This window comes from Struthio camelus, chromosome 1 (genome assembly GCF_040807025.1).
Source record: "Struthio camelus isolate bStrCam1 chromosome 1, bStrCam1.hap1, whole genome shotgun sequence".
NCBI lineage: Eukaryota > Metazoa > Chordata > Aves > Struthioniformes > Struthionidae > Struthio > Struthio camelus.
In genome coordinates, this window is record NC_090942.1 from 77,681,132 (window position 1) to 77,699,904 (window position 18,773).

Sequence of the window (18,773 nt, forward strand, 5' to 3'; positions counted from 1 at the left end):
TCCCTCAGATTCTAGCTTCGTAGCCCCTCCTCTCGTCCTGGCTCTGGTGCTCACCTGAACCTTCAGTGAGCTACTTCAGCTCATTAAAACTGCCAAAAAAGCTAACCCAGCCAAAACAAAATAAAATTAGTTTTCAGTTGGATAAGTGAGCTGACACAACTCATGGTGGTGCCAGAGATGACAGGCCCATGTGCTTGTGAAGAGGACAACCCCTTTTGGCAGCAATGAGCTCTTTGCTTATCCCAGCTAATCCATGGAGCGGTACCTGCCTTCTGATGGAAGCATGAGATATTACCCAAACACTGGAAAGTTACTCAAGCAGAGAAGATTGATTGCTACTTTTTTTTTTTTCTTAATAAATAGCTACATGAGTCATGTATAGAAGAGCTGACAGTACAGTTATGTAATTCTCCTGAACTAATACCCTTAAATTTTGTTTGATAAATTGCCCTCCAGAGCTATTTCTTCTTTGACACATTTGTTATTGCTGAAATGACGTCACGAGCCTTGGCAAAACTTAATAGTATTCACAAGGGCAGTATCAAGTCATATTAAATAGTTCACAAAGACCTCAAGAAAAAGAGATTTATTCACTTCTTTAATACGTACAGGTAGCTTGCTTACCCACTCAAGATTCAAGTTCACCTAGCTCAGGGAGATCAAGAAATCACAGAACTGCAGAAATCAGCATCAACACTCAAACAACAGGAAGCAGATTTTAGCAGTTGCTGCTTATTTACTTTATTTTTTTAAATAAAGGCAAGCTAACTCTCATGGTTATGAAAAGTGTGCAGCCATAATGCTATCGCTGGCAGCATTCCAGAAACAGTACTCACTGCAACAGCCTTCAGTGACTGCACAATTATCCAGTGAATTTCATCAAATAATTTGTTGGTGACTTCCTTTCCACGGGTGCTTTCCAGATACAGACGCAAGTTACTCACTGTCCACTTGCCTCCATGGATATGATTGTAATCATCCTGAAGAGTTAAGGAGTTAATTCAGTCTTTCAGATTTTTAATTTGCTCAACAGTTTTGCCTTCATTTGTATAAACAGCCCAACTATACTTACATACAGGTATTGCTTTTAAAACAAACTCAGCAAACTGTTCTTACTCTATTTTACAGCTTCACAAAGGCTTCAGCTTTACTTTGAACTGCCCTCTACATAAAGAATCATTTTTATTACAGCTATATATGTTTACATTACTTATCATAAATCAAGTAATAAATCTTGCCTTAAAAAAATTGTACTCTGACAACTTCATAATAAAATATGATTAGGTAGTCTAAATTTTGAAATGAAAAAGGAAAGAATTTAGCTTTTCCCTCCACTGGGGACAAGGAAGAAGTAGTTAATTTAAAAATAGCTAAGTTTCACTGAAGTTAACCTTTTAAAAATGCAGCACTTGAAAAGTGCTTGCCTGCATTTGTTCATTTAAAGTGCAACTTGCCCGTTTCCCAAAAGTAAGGACAAACACGGCCTCTTCTTAACAGCGCTACTGATAACAGCTACATTCATGAAAATAGTAAGGTGACACCCGGATTATTTTTGAAAGTTAATTTTTCATGTAACACAGTATTTTAAATCTAGGAAAATCATTAAGCTCTACTGAAACAGAATGGGAGAGAAAAGGAGATTACCTTGTATTCTGCTTTTCAGAGGCTGCCAAAGCCCTGCAATATATTGCCTTTAAATGGAAGGACAAAAATCAAGCAGAGGGTAGTCTTACCAATGGTAAGACATCCTCATTCAGCCTTTAGATAGCTCTGAGGACATACATTTTCCCCCCGTGCAAAGATGCTCCTGAGAGCATTTCTAAGAATTAGCAATTGTATGACTGCTAAATTATAAAAACCAGAATGCCTAGAGTAGAAAATAGTTCTGAGGAATGAAATCTTTCTTCCTCTAAAGCAAGTTCAGAGACGCTTCTATCTATTTATAGGCCTTTTCTACAGTTTCCCCCTTAGTTAATTTGAAAGACTACACAAATCTGAGACATGGTTCTCAGAACTTGCTCCATGGAAAAAATGTCTTAAGACCACAGATTTGAGCCAGAGGACAGAGATCAAAGTTTCAACCCTCTTTGCCTTTGAGAGCAAGTATTCAAACCAAAATAGATTGCAACTGGATAGAGTTTTGCATAATAACAGCTTAACAACAGCATAATTTTTAATTAAAAATATCAGAAGTGAAATGTCTCCATGGAATATCACTAACTAAAGATGATTAAATAGAAGAATTACAGTTATTTTGTTTGTGTGACAGACACACAAACAGAGGATAATGATTCAAAACTAAATTTCGCAGCACAAACATCACCATGAGTACACTTGCTTATCCTCTCTCCCTTTATTTTACCCTTTCCTTCTCCCTGACATTGAAGAGTAAGTTTTTCAAAATAGGGATGTTTTCCTACGAGCTTGTTGGGTACAAACACAGTGCAGCTCACACAGGGCAAGAGTACAGATGGAAAGTTAGAACTTAGACTTTTCCCCAGATTTAACCTCACTGTGATTTTGACAAATTAGTTGACAGTTCAAATTAGGTTCTTGTTTTAAAACTGTACAGCCTAGATGCCTCCAAAGTTACAGAGGTGCCTAAAACAGAAGGACAAACAGTACTTTGCTCATAAACTGCTCTGGGATAGATAAGAGTGGCTTTATGTTAAGCTTCCCTCACTTTTTTCTGCAAGGCGCAACAGATAAAAACATGGGGCCATTACTGAAGTATTAGGAAAAAAGTTTTTAGAAGTTCTGAAGTATTAATAAGTCACTTCTTTTACATCCACTTCTGTTGTCCTTTCTTCTTTCAAGGTGACCTTACTACTACTGTAATTCCTTTCATCTCTGCTTTTATTTGGGAGAAATCTTGAAGGCCGTTCTTTAGATCACGAAGAACGGGTGCATGGTAACCGGATACGCAACACATTACATGCCTAGCCTGTTCCTGCTACGGGCAAAAGCACCATTATTTATGCTCTAAGTAGCATGGGGCCTGCTTGCCTGCTTTCTCCGCAGCCAATTCTCAGTGTGTCCTGTCAAATCATAATGTGCCTGAAACACTTCACAAATTGGTGTCTAGGCAAGAAGACCTTTGCAGTACTGAAAAACGTTATATTTTGACATTTTTTCTGGTTTATAATTACCATAATAAGTGACATTTAAAATTTGCACTGTTGTTACAGGAAAGCCCAGGTAAAAGCAGTTCTGCTGTGCTGCACATCTTACAGAATAAAAACAGACAAGGCACATTTAACAAGCTTGCAGTTTCATATATATGTATATATTTTTGTATTCTCTTTCAAGAGCACCAAGTATAAAAAATACACAATTAGATAGTGCAACTTAAGAGTGTAACTATAATATGGTAACTGAGGCATTGTTTATAAGTAATGGACATCTGTTAACGATAATGTGTTTTTAGGTGGATTCCCTGAAGAAACAAGGCTTGGGCAATGGTACTGTACGCCCATCGGTTCACATCACCCCTGACCCATTAGCCTTCTCACTGGTGAATTTCAGCCTACTTAGACATGCGCTGTCAAAGCTATTAAGTTTCTACATGTTTTAGGACAGCACTGGCCAATTACAGGAAATAAAAAGAAAACCTCCAAGGAAAAGGCAGGCAGAGCACTGTCTTTGCCCACGCAGTGGGAAGCCACCAGCTGGCCAGTCAGCAACCATTTAGCTGCATGCTCACAACTGCATATTGCCTCTCTTACCCAGAGAAAGAAGAGGGGGAGGCACAGGAAGGAGCTGGAAGGTATTGTGAAGACTTAGTGCTGGAAATAGGAAAGTTGAATTAACTACACGGGAGAGAGGAAGGGAAGGGGAGATTAGCAAGGAGATATTTCAGTGCCATTATAAAATACAAAACCACAGGAACCAGGCTTCATTAATTCCACTGCTCACAGAACCAATTGCTAAGTGCCATATTAGCATTTTAATGATAGCAGACTTGAAAAAAAATACTGCTTTCAATTACTGCAAGCCAATACTACTTTCTATTACAGTGCTGAATCTCATTTATTATCTTGCATATTTGTGATGTGCAATCTTATGCATTTTGGTTTAATTTATTTGCAAAGTCAAGTTGAAGTATTTTGTTTTCAGGATGATAAGAAGTGTAACAAGTAAACCTTTTCATTCCAAAAATTTTGGATGATTGAAAAAGTCAGTCTTGCTATTAATAGAGACACTAACAACTCAGAACACTTACCCCATGTTTCTGAATGGCAACATTTGTAAGATGAACAAACATGTTATCCAGTTCACTAGTACTTGGTGTATATTTTACTGTGCAAAACCGGCAAAATCCAAGTTTATACCTTAAATGCAAAAAGTCATTAAAATATGTTAAACACCAACAAGAGATAAGGAAAAGGGCGTCCTAGGATACCAAGTGCATGTTAAACTTCTTCGTACCACACAGGCAGAATTATTTTGACTACACTAAACATCCTTTCATAACAAAATACAAATATACAGTCTTACATATAACATCTCAGGGGACGATATGTAGATACTAAAACGTATAGACGAAGGTCAAATTTCTTTCCACCAATCAATAATGGGTTGTTGATATAGAGAGAAATCACGTAAGCTTCTTTGGAAGACTGAGATACAAATCTGAAAAACATACATTATGTTTCAGAATCTGAGAATTACAATGTTCTGCTAGTTTTTTCTTCTATAGAGGCAGCCTGAGTTTTGGATATTAAATCATATTGCCAGTATAACGCATAAAGTTATACTAGTTAATAATACACACTTGGCATCAGGCTTACACAGCAAAAAAAAGTTAAAAAATACAAAACAGATGACCAAGATTAATTGCCCATTGAAACTCAGTTTTGAGGTTAAAGTATTAGCTAAAACAGAGCCATTCATAACGCGGTTCTACAACCGGTCTGGTCTTTTGCTCTGAGAGTACTTAGAGCTCTGCCTGGTTCAGATGAGCACAAAATACATACACTATTATATTACCTTTTTAGTCAAGGTCTTATATTCCTAGAATATTTGTATTTATACTTGGTGTGCAATTGTAAACCACTGAAAAGCTAAGTAGATCATCAACATGAGGTATATTACTTTGTACTCTAAACTGATAACATAATTTTCTTCATATAAGTGCATTCTTTTGTTATACTAACTTAAAAAGTGAATTAAAGCATACTAAATAAAATCACGATTCAAATTGCCTAGGGGAAGATTTTTCTCTTGCTTCCTGCTATTTAATACCACGAAGCAGAAAAATTTATTTTTGTCCATTTTTTCCCCACAACATTAAAAGCATATTTATAGAGCATACTTAATTGAACAGCTGTTTGTACCTCCTCCACCAGAATTGCATTAAGATATATTTGAAAGAGGGATTTCGATATCAGAGATTAAATGTAAAACTAACTACTAATGACATAGTGATAAATGGATACTTCTGCCATGCATCAAACAATCCGCATGCTGATCTAGTGCGTCTGATTACAGGAAGTGCAATATGGGGTTTGTTTTTTCTGCAGCACTTACGAAGATGTTTTGCTGTCTCGAGACCACTTTTTAATTTGAGAGAGTTTATTGATGAGAAATATTCCTTTTCCTTGAGCTTTCCCACAAGGTTTCATAATCCAAGTGCTGGAGGGATTTTTTCTGAATTCTTCAACAAAGAGATTGTAATCAGCAGGAAGCATAAAGGTAACGGGCACAAAATCTGAATTAAGAAAAAAAAGGTGCAAGATTAACAGCACTACATATGACAAGGATATTCAAACATAGATTAAAAAAATGTTGCTAGCTTTCCACTTCTCTAGTCTGGCAGGATCCACCTTCAGTAAAACGCATGTTGCCTTTTATGTTATTTAACTTCAAGTTTGTAATTTTTACTTAAATAAATAATTGTCAGTTATTGCATGCCTCTAGCTTCAGATTAACAGACCCTGATGCGCCTGAATCATTTTTTTCCTGTTTAAAAGCTGGGCAATTAGAGAATATCATACCACTGCAACTTGATTTTCATAAGCAAACTTTCTCAATTTTGTGTATCCGCTTTCATGCTTCTTCAAAGCTTCTCATCACCCGTGCAGGTAAAAATCTGAATGTTGATATTGCTTCTCCTTTCGATGTGGTAATTTTTAATTCTACGTTTAGATCCCATTAATCATTCTTCCTTTCCTGCTATACTCAGTATTACAGTAATTATTGAAATCTGAGGAAAAATATTTCTCTCTTTTTGCGGTCAGATTATTCTCAGTCCCATCCTTACAGCACTGCTTCGTTTTCACATGCCTAAACAACCTTTTAACTTCACTTTCCCAAGATGTAATTCAGGTTATCATGTCCCCGTTTTTATTTCATTCCACTGCTTTCAGACCTCCCAGATAACTTTCTTCCCCTAACCTGTAATTTTTTTTTTTTTTTTTAATTTTCTAGCAGTCATCACTTGGTCCCCAGCTTCCCATACATTTCTCTTCTGAAGAGTTTGTTCATTCAGTTCTGTCCATACTCTTTCTGCAAAAGTTTTATTTTAGTTTTTGCTCCAGCATAAAATTTCCAGGTGCGCATTTTTTCACTTTTGAATTAAAGAAACTCCAACCCTTCTGTTCCGGATTTTTGTTCCGGAGCCCTTCAGTTCCATCACTGATCTTACCGCTACCTTAATTCCACAGTTTTCCCTCTTTAAAACGAAATTTTCAAAAAGCCTAGTTACAAACCTATTTTTGCATACCCTTCCATTTAAAATAATCATTTCATGATCACTTCAGTTTATGTTGCATTGGTAAGTGTAGTTTGCTTTAAGGACTTTACTACTTACAAAACCAAGCCTAAATAGAACTTCCATGCCTATAAACTGGATTTGTGCTCCTCTGTGAATACTACCAACTATTACTAATCACATAGTAGAGGAAGCAGGCTGCACCGCTATAGTGATATGACAGGAAAATAGAAGTGTTCAATCTTTTTTGCTGCTTTGTGTCTAATTTCAAAGGTGTTAAGCAAGTTCCACCCCCTCTAATTCTCTCAGTTTGTAAAACACTAGCCATCGCCTCCTAAAGCGATGCTTGTGAAGAGGTTTGAAAACGTACTATTCCGTATGAAATATTCACTACTACTATTTGTAGCATTTTCCCTTTCCTTGCGTTTCTTTTCTTCTCTAGCAGCAGATTTGAGAGGAAGAAAAGGGGGGGAAAAGAAGGCTCTTATGGTTGCTTCATTCTGCAAACAATTTTAGTACTGAGTACACTTTATTCTATTTAATTGACAGTTAGCACCAGAGCATTTGCAGATGGTCACTTTAATGTTCTAACGCATTAAAGGTTCAGAGCTTTATGCACAGAAGAGCTAATTCAATTCCATTTCCACTGAAAAAAAAGAGCTGGGCTCTGACTAAATTGCCTCCCTGTGATGATTCAGACAAGCATCAGTTTTAGACAGGTCTCCAAAAGCAACCTGTTAAAAACAACTTCCACTTTTACAAGCAGTAGTTCTTCTTACTGACTTCATTGCACTGAAGCAGCAATGTGTAAATTAGACTAATTTGTACGTTAACGTGCTGTTTTGTTACTGTCTGAAGTTACAATGCCAACAGGTTACTGACCACACAGGAAACACAATTAATGCCGATAATGAGAACTACATACCCAAATAAATATATTTCCCGTTTTCATCCTTTTCTGCAAGTGGACTCCCTTCTTTCTCAAGTTCCTTTCTGTATCGCTTGATATTCTTTACCATCAAATCCTTCCTGGTCAGTTCATAGTGGTTTGGGAAATGATTGACAATTTGGTCATCAGAAAGGCGGTAACCAGTTTCCACACTGAAGACATTCCTGATGGTTTGTACACTCATCCTGAAAGCAATGACAAATGTCAAATAAGTTCTCCCAAGAAACACAGCTCAGAAAGACAAAGTTGAAATTTCTATTATTTGCTATTTACACTTCAATTTTTTCCTCTCTGTTTAGGATTTCTCTGTACAGTATAATACTTTGCTGCAGTGACAATCTAACATACCCTGAACCTCTATTACCAAAACTAAATTAAATCCTACCACAGGTTTTACTGATCCCTCTACTACTACTGAAATTGGGGCAGATGGTGAGAAAAGGCAGCTGACACCTTGGGTCTTACCAGACTCTGGCTTGTTGATACTCAGGTCAATCCCCAGCAGGCCCTAAAAAGGACTAATACGCACCCAAATGCTAGAGCAGCATCTTTCTAAGCCTACTACTTTACTCCCTGGAAAATCAGCTTTTCAAAAAATAAAAAAATAAGAACAACCTCCTACTCATTATCTGCTATTTGGATTCTAAGAGAGTTCAAGCATACACACTGAGTATTGTGATTCAGAGCTCCCAGTAAGAGCAGCAGTAAATGCCAGATCAGAGAGCCACAGAGTGAAGTCATCAAATCAGTTCTCTCTTTTATAAGAGGAGAGGCATAGATATGTAGAATTTTCTGTATTAGAGTTCTTACATTGATGACATCGAGGAAATATTCTTACATTTCCAGTCTGCTACATTATCATTTTAGGATAAAAGAAATAATGAAATAACAGTCACACAACAGTTTCCATGAGAGTTCTGTTCCCTCACACCTCCCCGCAAACACATTCCAAAAGCATGAGCAGATTACTAGAGTCCTACCAATTTAAATCAGTCGTTAACAAAGAATACAAATTTTGCAGTATAATCTGCCATTCTGCTGTATTTGGAAAGGACAACAAAAATTGCTTGATTCACTTAAATAAATACTGGTTTTTGCCTTATCTTTAATAGATTACTGCACTTTAGGAAAACATTTCACCAAATAAAAAGGCAAGTTATTTATTCTCCTATATTCATCATTATATTGATAAAATTCCATCATTCACTCTCAGTACTGAGATGCTGAATAATTAGTCTCCATGTAACTCTTTATCATGAAGGAGGAGGAAGGTACAACTCTTGAGGCCTTTGTTACAAGAGACTGCGCTCTTAACAGGGAAAGTCTGTGTCAGTTTGATAAAAGAAGATTGTATATAGGAACCTTGTATTCTTAGATCCTTCTCCTTATGTTATAATGTTCAAAAACTTTGGGAAAGATAAACATAAAGACTCCTCTCAGGCCATAAAACCCCTCCCATAGTAGCAGAACTCTACTTAATTCATACATTAAGTTTGAATAAAATCAGGTATCACATTCAAATAAACCCAAACAAATGAACAAGCCAAACCCACAGAGAACCAGCCTTTCCCCTGGGATTTTTACAATTCCAACTCCCAGAAGTGATTGGTATTTTGACAGGGTAGCGATTTTCCACTCTCTGCCAAAAACTGTGGCAAACTGGAAAGCTATTTGAGGTCAATAGCATGGGAATGGATCCATGCAGATAGGACCTCGTACCCTGAGGAATCTTAATGACTTCAGCAGGCCTGCACAGATACAGGAATCCACCCATACAAATCTGAATTGAGAACCAGGAATGCTGTAAGAAATTACAGGAGCAATGAAACAATGTTACAATCTTAGGAGCACTGCACTAAATTAATGCTAATTTGTGCATCTTTTATTTTTAAATATGCGTTCTGTTATATTCCTAATGGTATTAGCATCAGATATTAAAGTACCACAGAATTAACGGGCTTACCAATAAAAATTCCAGTCTTCATTTTCTGCCACCTGAATCCAGCCTCTTTTTTCAAAGTTGTTTATCAGAACAGATTTTTCTATGTCAGTTACCCACTTCACTTTTCCTGCCATTATCCTAAAGCAGAAGCAACTTGTTAGCAAAGAAAGTTCTAAGGTGTGAAACAGAAAACAAAAGGGGAGAACACAAACCAGGAAAATTGCAGGGGAAGAAAAGAGGCATCTAGAGAGCGTTTTAGCTTAAGTAAGATGGAAGTAAATCAATCAAAAATTGAGGAAAGCAATGTCTTAGTTTCAGACTGAAACTTACGTTTATCAGCTGGACAACTACAAACAGAAGCAATACTAGTTACAAGGATCTTTCACGCTTCATCTTGCACAGTTGCAAGGATCCTTTCAGCTAATCCACCTTTTATGAGTGCACACACAGCTTGAGCCTCTCCTTAATGTACACTAATGACAGACATCAGTATCATACACTTACTGGGTGGTAACGTTTCCAGAACAAAGTGTAGAGCACAGACATTTTATTGCTTCAAACCAAGACTTATATGTATACATGGTTTTGGGGTCTGTTTTGAAGTTGGAGAGTTCTTACAGATATCTCCACTCAGTGGCTGTAGACACAAAAAGTACATTTCCAAAAGAAATCCTTTACACACCCTATCAAGAATCACAATTTGCTAAATTACACAGAAAAGAATCAAAACAATGTTACCATCTTTTTGTTGTCTTTTCTGTATTTCATGCGATCATGATTCTGCTGCTTGCTCTAGCTGCAGGGAGGACACACTGATGTTATTACACCCTTGATAGCAGGATATCCCAAGCCTAAGGTTGTTAAAACAGTCCTTACAAACTGCATTTCAGTTCTTGACTCCCAGATGTCACTACCTTAGATCTCTTACTTGTCAGCCTTTTACTTCTGTTAGGATCATAGGCTCACTCAGGTCGGAAGGGACCTCAGGAGGTCTCTAGTCCAGCCTCCTGCTCAAAGCAGGGTCAGCTGTGAGGTCAGATCAGGCTGCTCAGGGCTTTATCCAGCTGCACTTTGAAAACCTCCGAGGATGGAGATAGCACAGCTTCTCTGGGCATCTGCCCCACTGCTTGTCTGTCCTCACGGGGAAAAGGTTTTTCCTTATACCCAGCCTGAACCTCTCTTGTCCGTGGGAACGGACAACCAATGCACTGACGACAGCGTGAGGACAAGCCGAGCCAAGACAAGCCAGGGAGAGGCACCCACAGTTGCTCCCTCTCTAATGGGCAGGCTGAAGCGCCTCTGACAGCGGTAGGCACTCTCTCACTCAGCACTTACCCGCTTGCGTTCTCCTTCACCAGGGCGACTCGGCGGGATCCCCTTCACACTGTGTCTCCTCGTCCAATTACATTCTGCACGCCCAGCTTTGAGAACCACTACCCTGTATCACAGATTAATGCAATTCTAGTGAAGGTGAGGGCAATGAAATAAGTTCAAACGCACTGCCACTCATGCATACGCAGCCTAGAGCTGGAAGCCTACAACACAGTTGATGTGGACAGAGCGCTGTACCACATACACGTTTACCCAGTCTGTAAATAGGTGCTGGAGCCCGAGTTCCTACAGTCTAGGCCTGATGACTTTAATACGCAGCTATTAAGCAAGCTAACAATACACGTGTATTAATGAGCAAGTGATAAGACTGATACAGTCAAGGGCAAACAGCTATGGTAAGCAGTTTCAATACTGCTATTTAGTCTTTCGACAGCATACTCCATAAATTAGTTGTAAACTCGTCTAGTGAGTTTTCACTGCAGAAAAGTGCTGATTCAGGAGAGAATCTATGAGTTAGTTTAAAAGCTACTTGAATCAAATCCTGCTCCTCTCTTTGAGCCAGAAGCACATTCTTTGGCACTTGCTTCTCTCAAGAACAAAAACCATGTCATGCAAGGAAGTGGGAGAAAGTGGAGTTACACATGCATATAACACCATCTACTGCTCCCTCTACATGTAATTTTCAACTGAACAGTCAATTAAAACTTCAAATTGTCTTCACTAACGTAGTAAAGTAATTAATGCAAGTAAGTCATTAATGTAATTAATACAATTTTGGCAACCAAGGTATTGGACTGGAATTCAAGAGGTCTTCAGTTTCCAGACTAGATGTAGAGACATACATCTGTTAGCAAGCCAGTACCCCTATGGTTTCTCTCTTGCTGGAAGACACAGTTTATTATATGGTGCTCACACTTTTTCCTGACTAGTTGATTGAAATCACAAAACTCCAAAGGCACAGATTTTTTTCTATTAGACTTTGATCTTGACAAGTTTTAGGCACACTTATTTTTATTCACATTGGCAAGTCAAGTTGAAATCGACCTTTAATAGATAGATAGAGAAGATTATGCAGTCTCAGGGTCCTTTTTCTGTGCTTAAACAACACTTAGTTCTGCAAGGTCATAATCTTTCACTAGGCCTTTTAGATGCTATCAAATCAAAAATAAGTGAAATAAAGAGACTAACCTGTTTACATTGAAATGTCTATGATTCATAGTAAGTGACTCACTAGTACCACACACAATCTTGTTGTGGTTTTAAAAGTTCAGGGACAAGTCATCCTGGAATAGACTTGTCCCTCAAAAAAAAAAAAAAAAAAAAACGCATTAAGTGCTACATTAGCATTAACTAAACATACCATGCTCCACACCTCCAGGTTCCCCCTCAGATTTACCAACATCTAACCCCACCTTCATACCTGCCTCTGTCACCTGACTCCCTAATCCTGCTCCCTACTTCCCAAGCTTGTCTCACTCCACCATCCTCAGTACACAAGCTACACCCTCCTCAGGGCTCGTACTTCTAGAAACGCTGCATCAGACATACGTAGCTGTATGCATCTCCGTTTTTAGCTTGCAGCATGTAGCTGCAGCTTGGCAAAGATTAAGAGATATGCTGCCACTAGCAGGGCTACTTTGCCAGTGCTCCTAACGCTGCAACCTCATTTGTACTCAGGGATCCAACAGTTAATGCCATGTCTGGTTTTTTGATCAGCTGTGTCCAATGGAAGGACTCCTAGTGCTGAGAAGAGGTACTGGTGCTCTACCACCATGGGAAAGAAAAGGGTGGCTATAAACCAAAGGTGGCAGTGATGACCCTGGTGCTCAAAGGACACCTGCTGGAAGGTGAAACCTAAACCTGTCTGCACCCCTCACATGACCCAGGCACCTTTGCGTTATACCATCCCTCCCCACCTACTAGATCAGAAAAAAAAGAAGTCATGAAATTGCAGTAAGCATTAGAAGTGCAGCTTGCCAGCCACAAACTGTGTTTGAGCTACTTCACGCCTTTGCTATAATGAAATAACTTCTGAAAATAAAGTTAAAAGGAAACTGTCACGGCATCCTTTCTATAGAGTCTTTTATCTCACTATACGCTATATAGCCTACGGCAAGGAATCCTGAAAGACTGTGTCTACTGATCAGCAAAACGCTTCTGTGGCAGCAGGTGGGACTGCTCCACCACTAACTCTGCTACCTTACTCCCAGAGACCGTACGGTTTGACTTTTTGACTTCAGAAGCCAGAGACAATTCCATTATGGTCACTCACAGGAAGATCATACTAAATTTAATCTAAATCAAAGCCCAAAACTGAACTGAACTTCCAACACAAATAAAAAGAAGAATTATACAAGCATCATTCTTCTCCGTTTTGGGAACTTCAGGCTTTACAGATCCCTGCTGCTACAAGAGGATTAACAGGATAGCAATACAATAGAAGACTGAAAATCAGTCCTTGGTTTATGTAGGTAATTTAGTTATCTAGCTAACAGTTAGCTATCTAACTGACCTGTAAATAAAATGTTGTGATTTTGCATAATTTAACTGCTCATACCCAGAGACAAGAAGTCAATGGAAAATAACACGTATTAAGTTGTACAGAAAACTTAATTATTTTCAATAATAAAACTTAGACCAATTTAATTTTCAATGGGAATCCTCTAATTCGCAAGCAAGTATTCTGAGATGATCTGATGAGATAATCCCAGCATTCAAAATTCTGATCAGCTAAGATCCTTAGCTTTTCTAAACGTCAAGGAAGAGCCATAAAACGCAGCCTTGACAGTGCATAGGGTAGGATAAGTCAAATCCCTCTCAGGACACTAGACTTCCTATCCAGGAAACAACAGATTTGTAATACAGGCATAATAGACCTGACACTTATCTGAAATACTGTTATTTACTGCCTGCTGGTCCTAGCAACAGCAAATAAACTTAAGGACACCTGGCAGCAGCCTAATCATAGGGGAAGGCCTCCCACCTCATCACATGACTGGCACAAATTCATGAGGTGGTGGTGAGACCCAAAAGCACCTCAGTGGCATTTTTCTTGGGAGTTACTGCCATTACTAAAACTAGTCATGCAGATCACATATAATGTATTTATACTCCAAAATAAGTACAGTGATGGTGTCTACGCATGGATGAGGTTTCCTGATCTCACAAGTTCTATCTCCCTCTAACTGTTGAAAATGTAATTGGGGTTCATTATTAAGCTTGCTACCAGAAAATCCAGTTAAACCGACGCAAGTCGCGCCATTAGAGAAGAACAGGAGGATCTGCCAACACGATCCCCATAAGGCGAGCACGGTAGATGTCCGGTAACAAGCAGCTGAAAGGCGAAAGAGCTGTTACCTACAACTGACAGACGTGACCAGCCAAGTGGAAACAGAAGCTCCTTAGAGAATCACTAGACACCTCAGGGAGAAAGGCACGCGGACAGGAAAGGCCGGGATGGGCACAGACACAGCAACGTGCAGCGCCACGTCGCGACAGCCGCAGGAGGGGACAGACCCGGGCAGGCCTCGCCGCCGCCTCCCCTCCCCGCCGTGTCGCGATCCTACGGGCTGTCGCGATAGCGCGGGGGAGGGGACGGGCGGGGCAGGCGGCTCGCTCTCACCTGCCGGCGGCGAGGGGCCGCCCCTCACGCTCCGCGGGCGCCAGCAGCAGCAGCAGCGCCGCCGCCTGCCCTCGGCCCCATGACCGCCGCCGCCGCCGCCGCCGCCGCCGCCGCCGCCGCCGCCGCCCCGCCGCAGGAGGGGCCGCCTCGCCCCCCCCACTTCCGGCCGCTCCCTAGCAACGGCGACGCGGCTGGGGGCGGGACTTCCGGAGGAGGGCGGGGCCTCTGTTGCTAGGGAGCTGCGCCAGCTCCGCCCCCTCGCCGAGGACCCGCCCCCGGCACCCGCCCCTTCGCTGCGTCCCCCGGCGCCCTCCGGGCGAGGGCGGCCGGACTCGGCCCCTGTGGGCGGCGCGCGCGGACGGAGCCGGCTTGGGAGAGCCCGGTTCCCCCGACGGCCAACAGTTCAGCCAACGTGAGTCCGTGGTGCCGAAGGTCTCCCGCGCTGCCCGGTGACCAGCTGCTCCCTCGTCTCCCCACCGCCCTGGCTTCGCATAGCCGCTTGTCCAGGCACTGAGAGACCCGGGCAGGGGGACTGCGATAAAACTAACCATGTTTTATGGATGAGTCGCCATCAGGATGCGTTTCCCAATTTGCTCAGGATGAGGCCGCGCAGACCCTGGCTCCAGCACAGGAAGAGCGGCGGGAGAAGGAGCAGCAGGGCACAGGCGGCAAGGAGAGGGGCTGCACCGGGGGCGAGCGCCGGAGGTCTGGTGTGGCCCTGAAAGCGACCTGCCTCTCCCCTCAGGGCAGCTGCTGCTGTGCCTCTGCTGGGTGCTGCGGGCCTGGTCCCGCAGGCTCCTTGTGTGGACGGCGAGGGCCCCAGCAGCCTTCACGCAACCTTCACGCTCCCGAGCTTGGCTGCGCCTGGCACCATTTTGAATTTCGGCCTGCGTGGGCCGGGCCTGCGCCATGTTCAGCGCAGGAGAATGTCTCTTGCTGTCTCTAACGAACACCTGACCGGACGTAACCTGAGATCTGCAGGGGCTCAGAGCGTGACAAAACACGCATGCGTTTCTGCAGAGTACATAACAAGCCAGGGTTATTCCAGTACCAAAACGCCAGCCCCTGTGCCAATGCGTAAGGTGTCAGAGGTTCTTCATAACACACGTATAGGAATGTCTTTTTCCTAATTACATTGTTCTGAAGAAGTGTGTGAACACTTTCCTGAAATGACAACAACTATAATTTTCAGTGAAAATTGGGAGAGAAAAAATAGTACCTAAAAAGTTACAACATTAGTGCCTGCGTAAAGAAGCCTGGTTTACGCATACTAAAATTCTCCCAAGATAAGTGATTATATTAAGACACCAGACAGTCTGAGGATTACTGAGATACTGTGATATGGTTGATACAAAACATTAAGATATTTCATAGAGGACTGTAAAGATTTGAAGACTACCAGAGGGAAAAATATAGGTAAAATGAATGATTAATTCTGTAAGACAAATGATTCTGTTACAAAGTAGAACCATCAGACAGTAGCCGAAATAAGGCAACTGTTTGCAATGTGGTGGCATACAACACAAAACTCTGTTACTGATTTATAAATGCCTAATTCCCCAAGTAATCTGAATATAATACATATATTTTATGAAATACCCTGTGATCCTATGGTAATAGGCTCAGACTCAAGGATGCAACTACCAAGAAACAGTTCAATGTAATAATTCATATAACTGGAACAAACTATTAAATATTTCCTCGTTTAACTACAAAAGCAGCTACGAAACACAGTATATCTTCCTTGGGTCACGTGCAGTGGAAATTTCCTAACACCACATTATCTCTGGCAACAGAACAGAAGCATGGAGCAGCCTTCACAGCTCTCTTCAAAGTAAGAAAACATATCTACTATGACAGCTGACAGTCAGAAAAGTGAACCTGAGTCTGCTACGTCAGTAGCAATCCTTTTTTGTCCTGGCCTCCGTCATGCGTCAGGGGAAAGTTAAAATATTATCACCTTTTTAAAAATTATTATACAATACAGTAAGGACACGAAAAGGTATCTTCATGTGGCAGTCTGTAAGTTTAATTTAGCAGTCCAGGCCTTAATCAAAGTTACAGTTGCATGCTATAAAAATCCGATGTTCTGCAGTCTCTGAAAATTACACTGACAGTATTAGATCACACCTAAAAGCTAATAAGCGATGCTCTCATTTTTAATATTATATGTGCTTCCATTTTGTAACATTCTAGTTCTAACAAGGGCCTGTTTTGTTTTGACAGAACTCTTAGGGAAGTCACAGAGAATCTGAGAACAGCTCAATAATACTTACTATTATTCTATCAGGAAGTCCTGTAGCAGCATCAGTGTGGTATCTTTGTGGCACGGATCAATCCTACAATGATATTTGCATATTTTAAGCATGAGTCAGCTCACTGACAGAAGCAGGACTACCTATATGTTTAAAATTAACCATAGTTTCAGGTGGGAGACCATGAGTTATTTGAAACAAAAGGCATACAAAGATTAAAATACCAGAAATGATAAAGAGGACAAAATCTTGATGTTATTAACAAGAGGAGATATTACTGAGGTTCATTTCCCTGTTACTACCTTTGTACCTTCAAGGCAATTTTCATCTAGCATATTGCATGTATGCTATAGACATATCCACGCTCCTCACAACACAGTCCTCAGTATCAGTTTGAAGGCAAGCATTATGACGTTTGCTTTATAAATGAGTAAGCCTGACTTACAGAAGTTAGAAGAAGATGGAAAGACATCCATTTTACAGAGAGGATTATTACGCCTAGTGCAAGAAGAAGCGGCTTGCATAACATATATCCAAGCACTTTTTACGTGAAAAATCTTAGCCATGCACGTTTATGAACATCCAAGTTTCAGGCATAATTTGCTAGCCGCGCCGCTGCGCTGCCTCCCCTGCTGTTTACCTTCGCTAACACAGATGATATCATATTATAAACAGAGGGCAAAGTCCGCTCCCAAGCCCTGCCCGATAAAGCCCCCTGTTTGACAGGACAATAAAGCGTGGAGCAATAGTTGTCCAGGTCTTTACAGCTCTTCTGAAGTAAACCCTGCTCTCCAGTGATGGGGTGATACCGACTGACTCCTTCACCCTACAGCTATCAACACATACACACAAGAAACACGCTCCAAGTGCCACGGCCTTACTAAACCTTTCGGGCAAGAGGTCAGCGGGGTTTCGGGAACTGCCTCCCTTTAACCCTTTAACCTGCGCACTTCCCAGCCAAGGGGCCGGCTGCGCTGCCGGCGCTTTTCCAGCTTTCTGGCCGCACCTTTTCCGCAGTCGCCGCCAGCCAAGCTGGGGCGGTGGATGCACCTCACGCCTTTCCGCCGAGCCAAACGGGCAGCCGCAGAGGTCGTCGGAGGCGAGCCTGTCCCTCCCCGTTCAACAGCGGACAATCCCGTGACAAGTGGAAATTAAGAAAGGCCCAGGGAAGCCCGAGTGCGGCTCACCACACGGAAAGCGACATCGCAGCATGGAGGCAGGGAAGAGGGGCCACCCGCCCCCGCTGTGCTCCTCCTCGGCCGCTGGGAGATCCCCCGGCCCTAACGGCCACGGCTCCCCCCCACTCCAAGGACCCCACAGCGCCTCCCCCCCCCCAGCCCTAACGGCCGCAAAGGCCACGGCTCTCCCCAAGTCCAACGACCCCAACGGCCACGGCGCCCCCCTCCCCGCCCCAACGGTCACAGCACCTCCCCCCCCCAGCCCTAACGGCCCCAAAGGCCACGGCTCTCCCCAAATCCAACGACCCCAACGGCCACGGCGCCCCCCTCCCCGCCCCAACGGTCACAGCACCTCCCCCCCCCAGCCCTAACGGCCCCAAAGGCCACGGCTCTCCCCAAATCCAACGACCCCAACGGCCACGGCGCCCCCCTCCCCGCCCCAACGGTCACAGCACCTCCCCCCCAGCCCTAACGGCCCCAAAGGCCACGGCTCTCCCCAAATCCAACGACCCCAACGGCCACGGCGCCCCCCTCCCCGCCCCAAAGGTGACAGTGCCCCCCCCCTCACCTCCGGCCCTAACGGCCCCAACGGTCACGGCCCGCCTCCCCCCCGCCACAACGGCCACGTCTCCCCCCCACTCCAACGGCCTCGACAGCCACGGCGCCCGCCCCAACGGTGACAGTGCCCCCCCCCACACCTCCGGCCCTAACGGCCCCAAGGGTCACAGCCCGCCTCCCCCCCCGCCACAACGGCCACGGCTCCCCCCTACTCCAACGGCCTCA

At 42.5% G+C, this 18,773-nt stretch overlaps 1 protein-coding gene across 11 annotated transcripts in view; it reads right to left on the minus strand.

The window, feature by feature from the left end:
- The window catches only part of TTLL1 (TTL family tubulin polyglutamylase complex subunit L1), a 29,299-nt gene extending 11,405 nt beyond the window's left edge, over positions 1 to 17,894 (minus strand). For 2 of the 11 annotated variants that reach the window (XM_068950970.1, XM_068950892.1), the window contains exons 1-10: positions 14,558 to 14,680; positions 10,939 to 11,041; positions 10,342 to 10,399; positions 10,108 to 10,240; positions 9,625 to 9,741; positions 7,638 to 7,846; positions 5,530 to 5,710; positions 4,498 to 4,632; positions 4,223 to 4,331; positions 837 to 980 (exon numbers count right to left, since the gene is read on the minus strand). In XM_068950970.1, coding sequence (XP_068807071.1) covers positions 837 to 980; positions 4,223 to 4,331; positions 4,498 to 4,632; positions 5,530 to 5,710; positions 7,638 to 7,846; positions 9,625 to 9,741; positions 10,108 to 10,184 — 972 coding nt within the window. In that variant the 5' untranslated portion in view covers positions 10,185 to 10,240; positions 10,342 to 10,399; positions 10,939 to 11,041; positions 14,558 to 14,680. Of the gene's footprint in view, positions 1 to 836; positions 981 to 4,222; positions 4,332 to 4,497; positions 4,633 to 5,529; positions 5,711 to 7,637; positions 7,847 to 9,624; positions 9,742 to 10,107; positions 10,241 to 10,341; positions 10,455 to 10,938; positions 11,042 to 14,296; positions 14,479 to 14,557; positions 14,681 to 16,833; positions 16,897 to 17,818 lie in introns of those variants that run through there. The other 9 variants (XM_068950901.1, XM_068950907.1, XM_009678772.2 and 6 more) reach the window with 9 other exon arrangements.
- Positions 17,895 to 18,773: the final 879 nt, after the last annotated feature.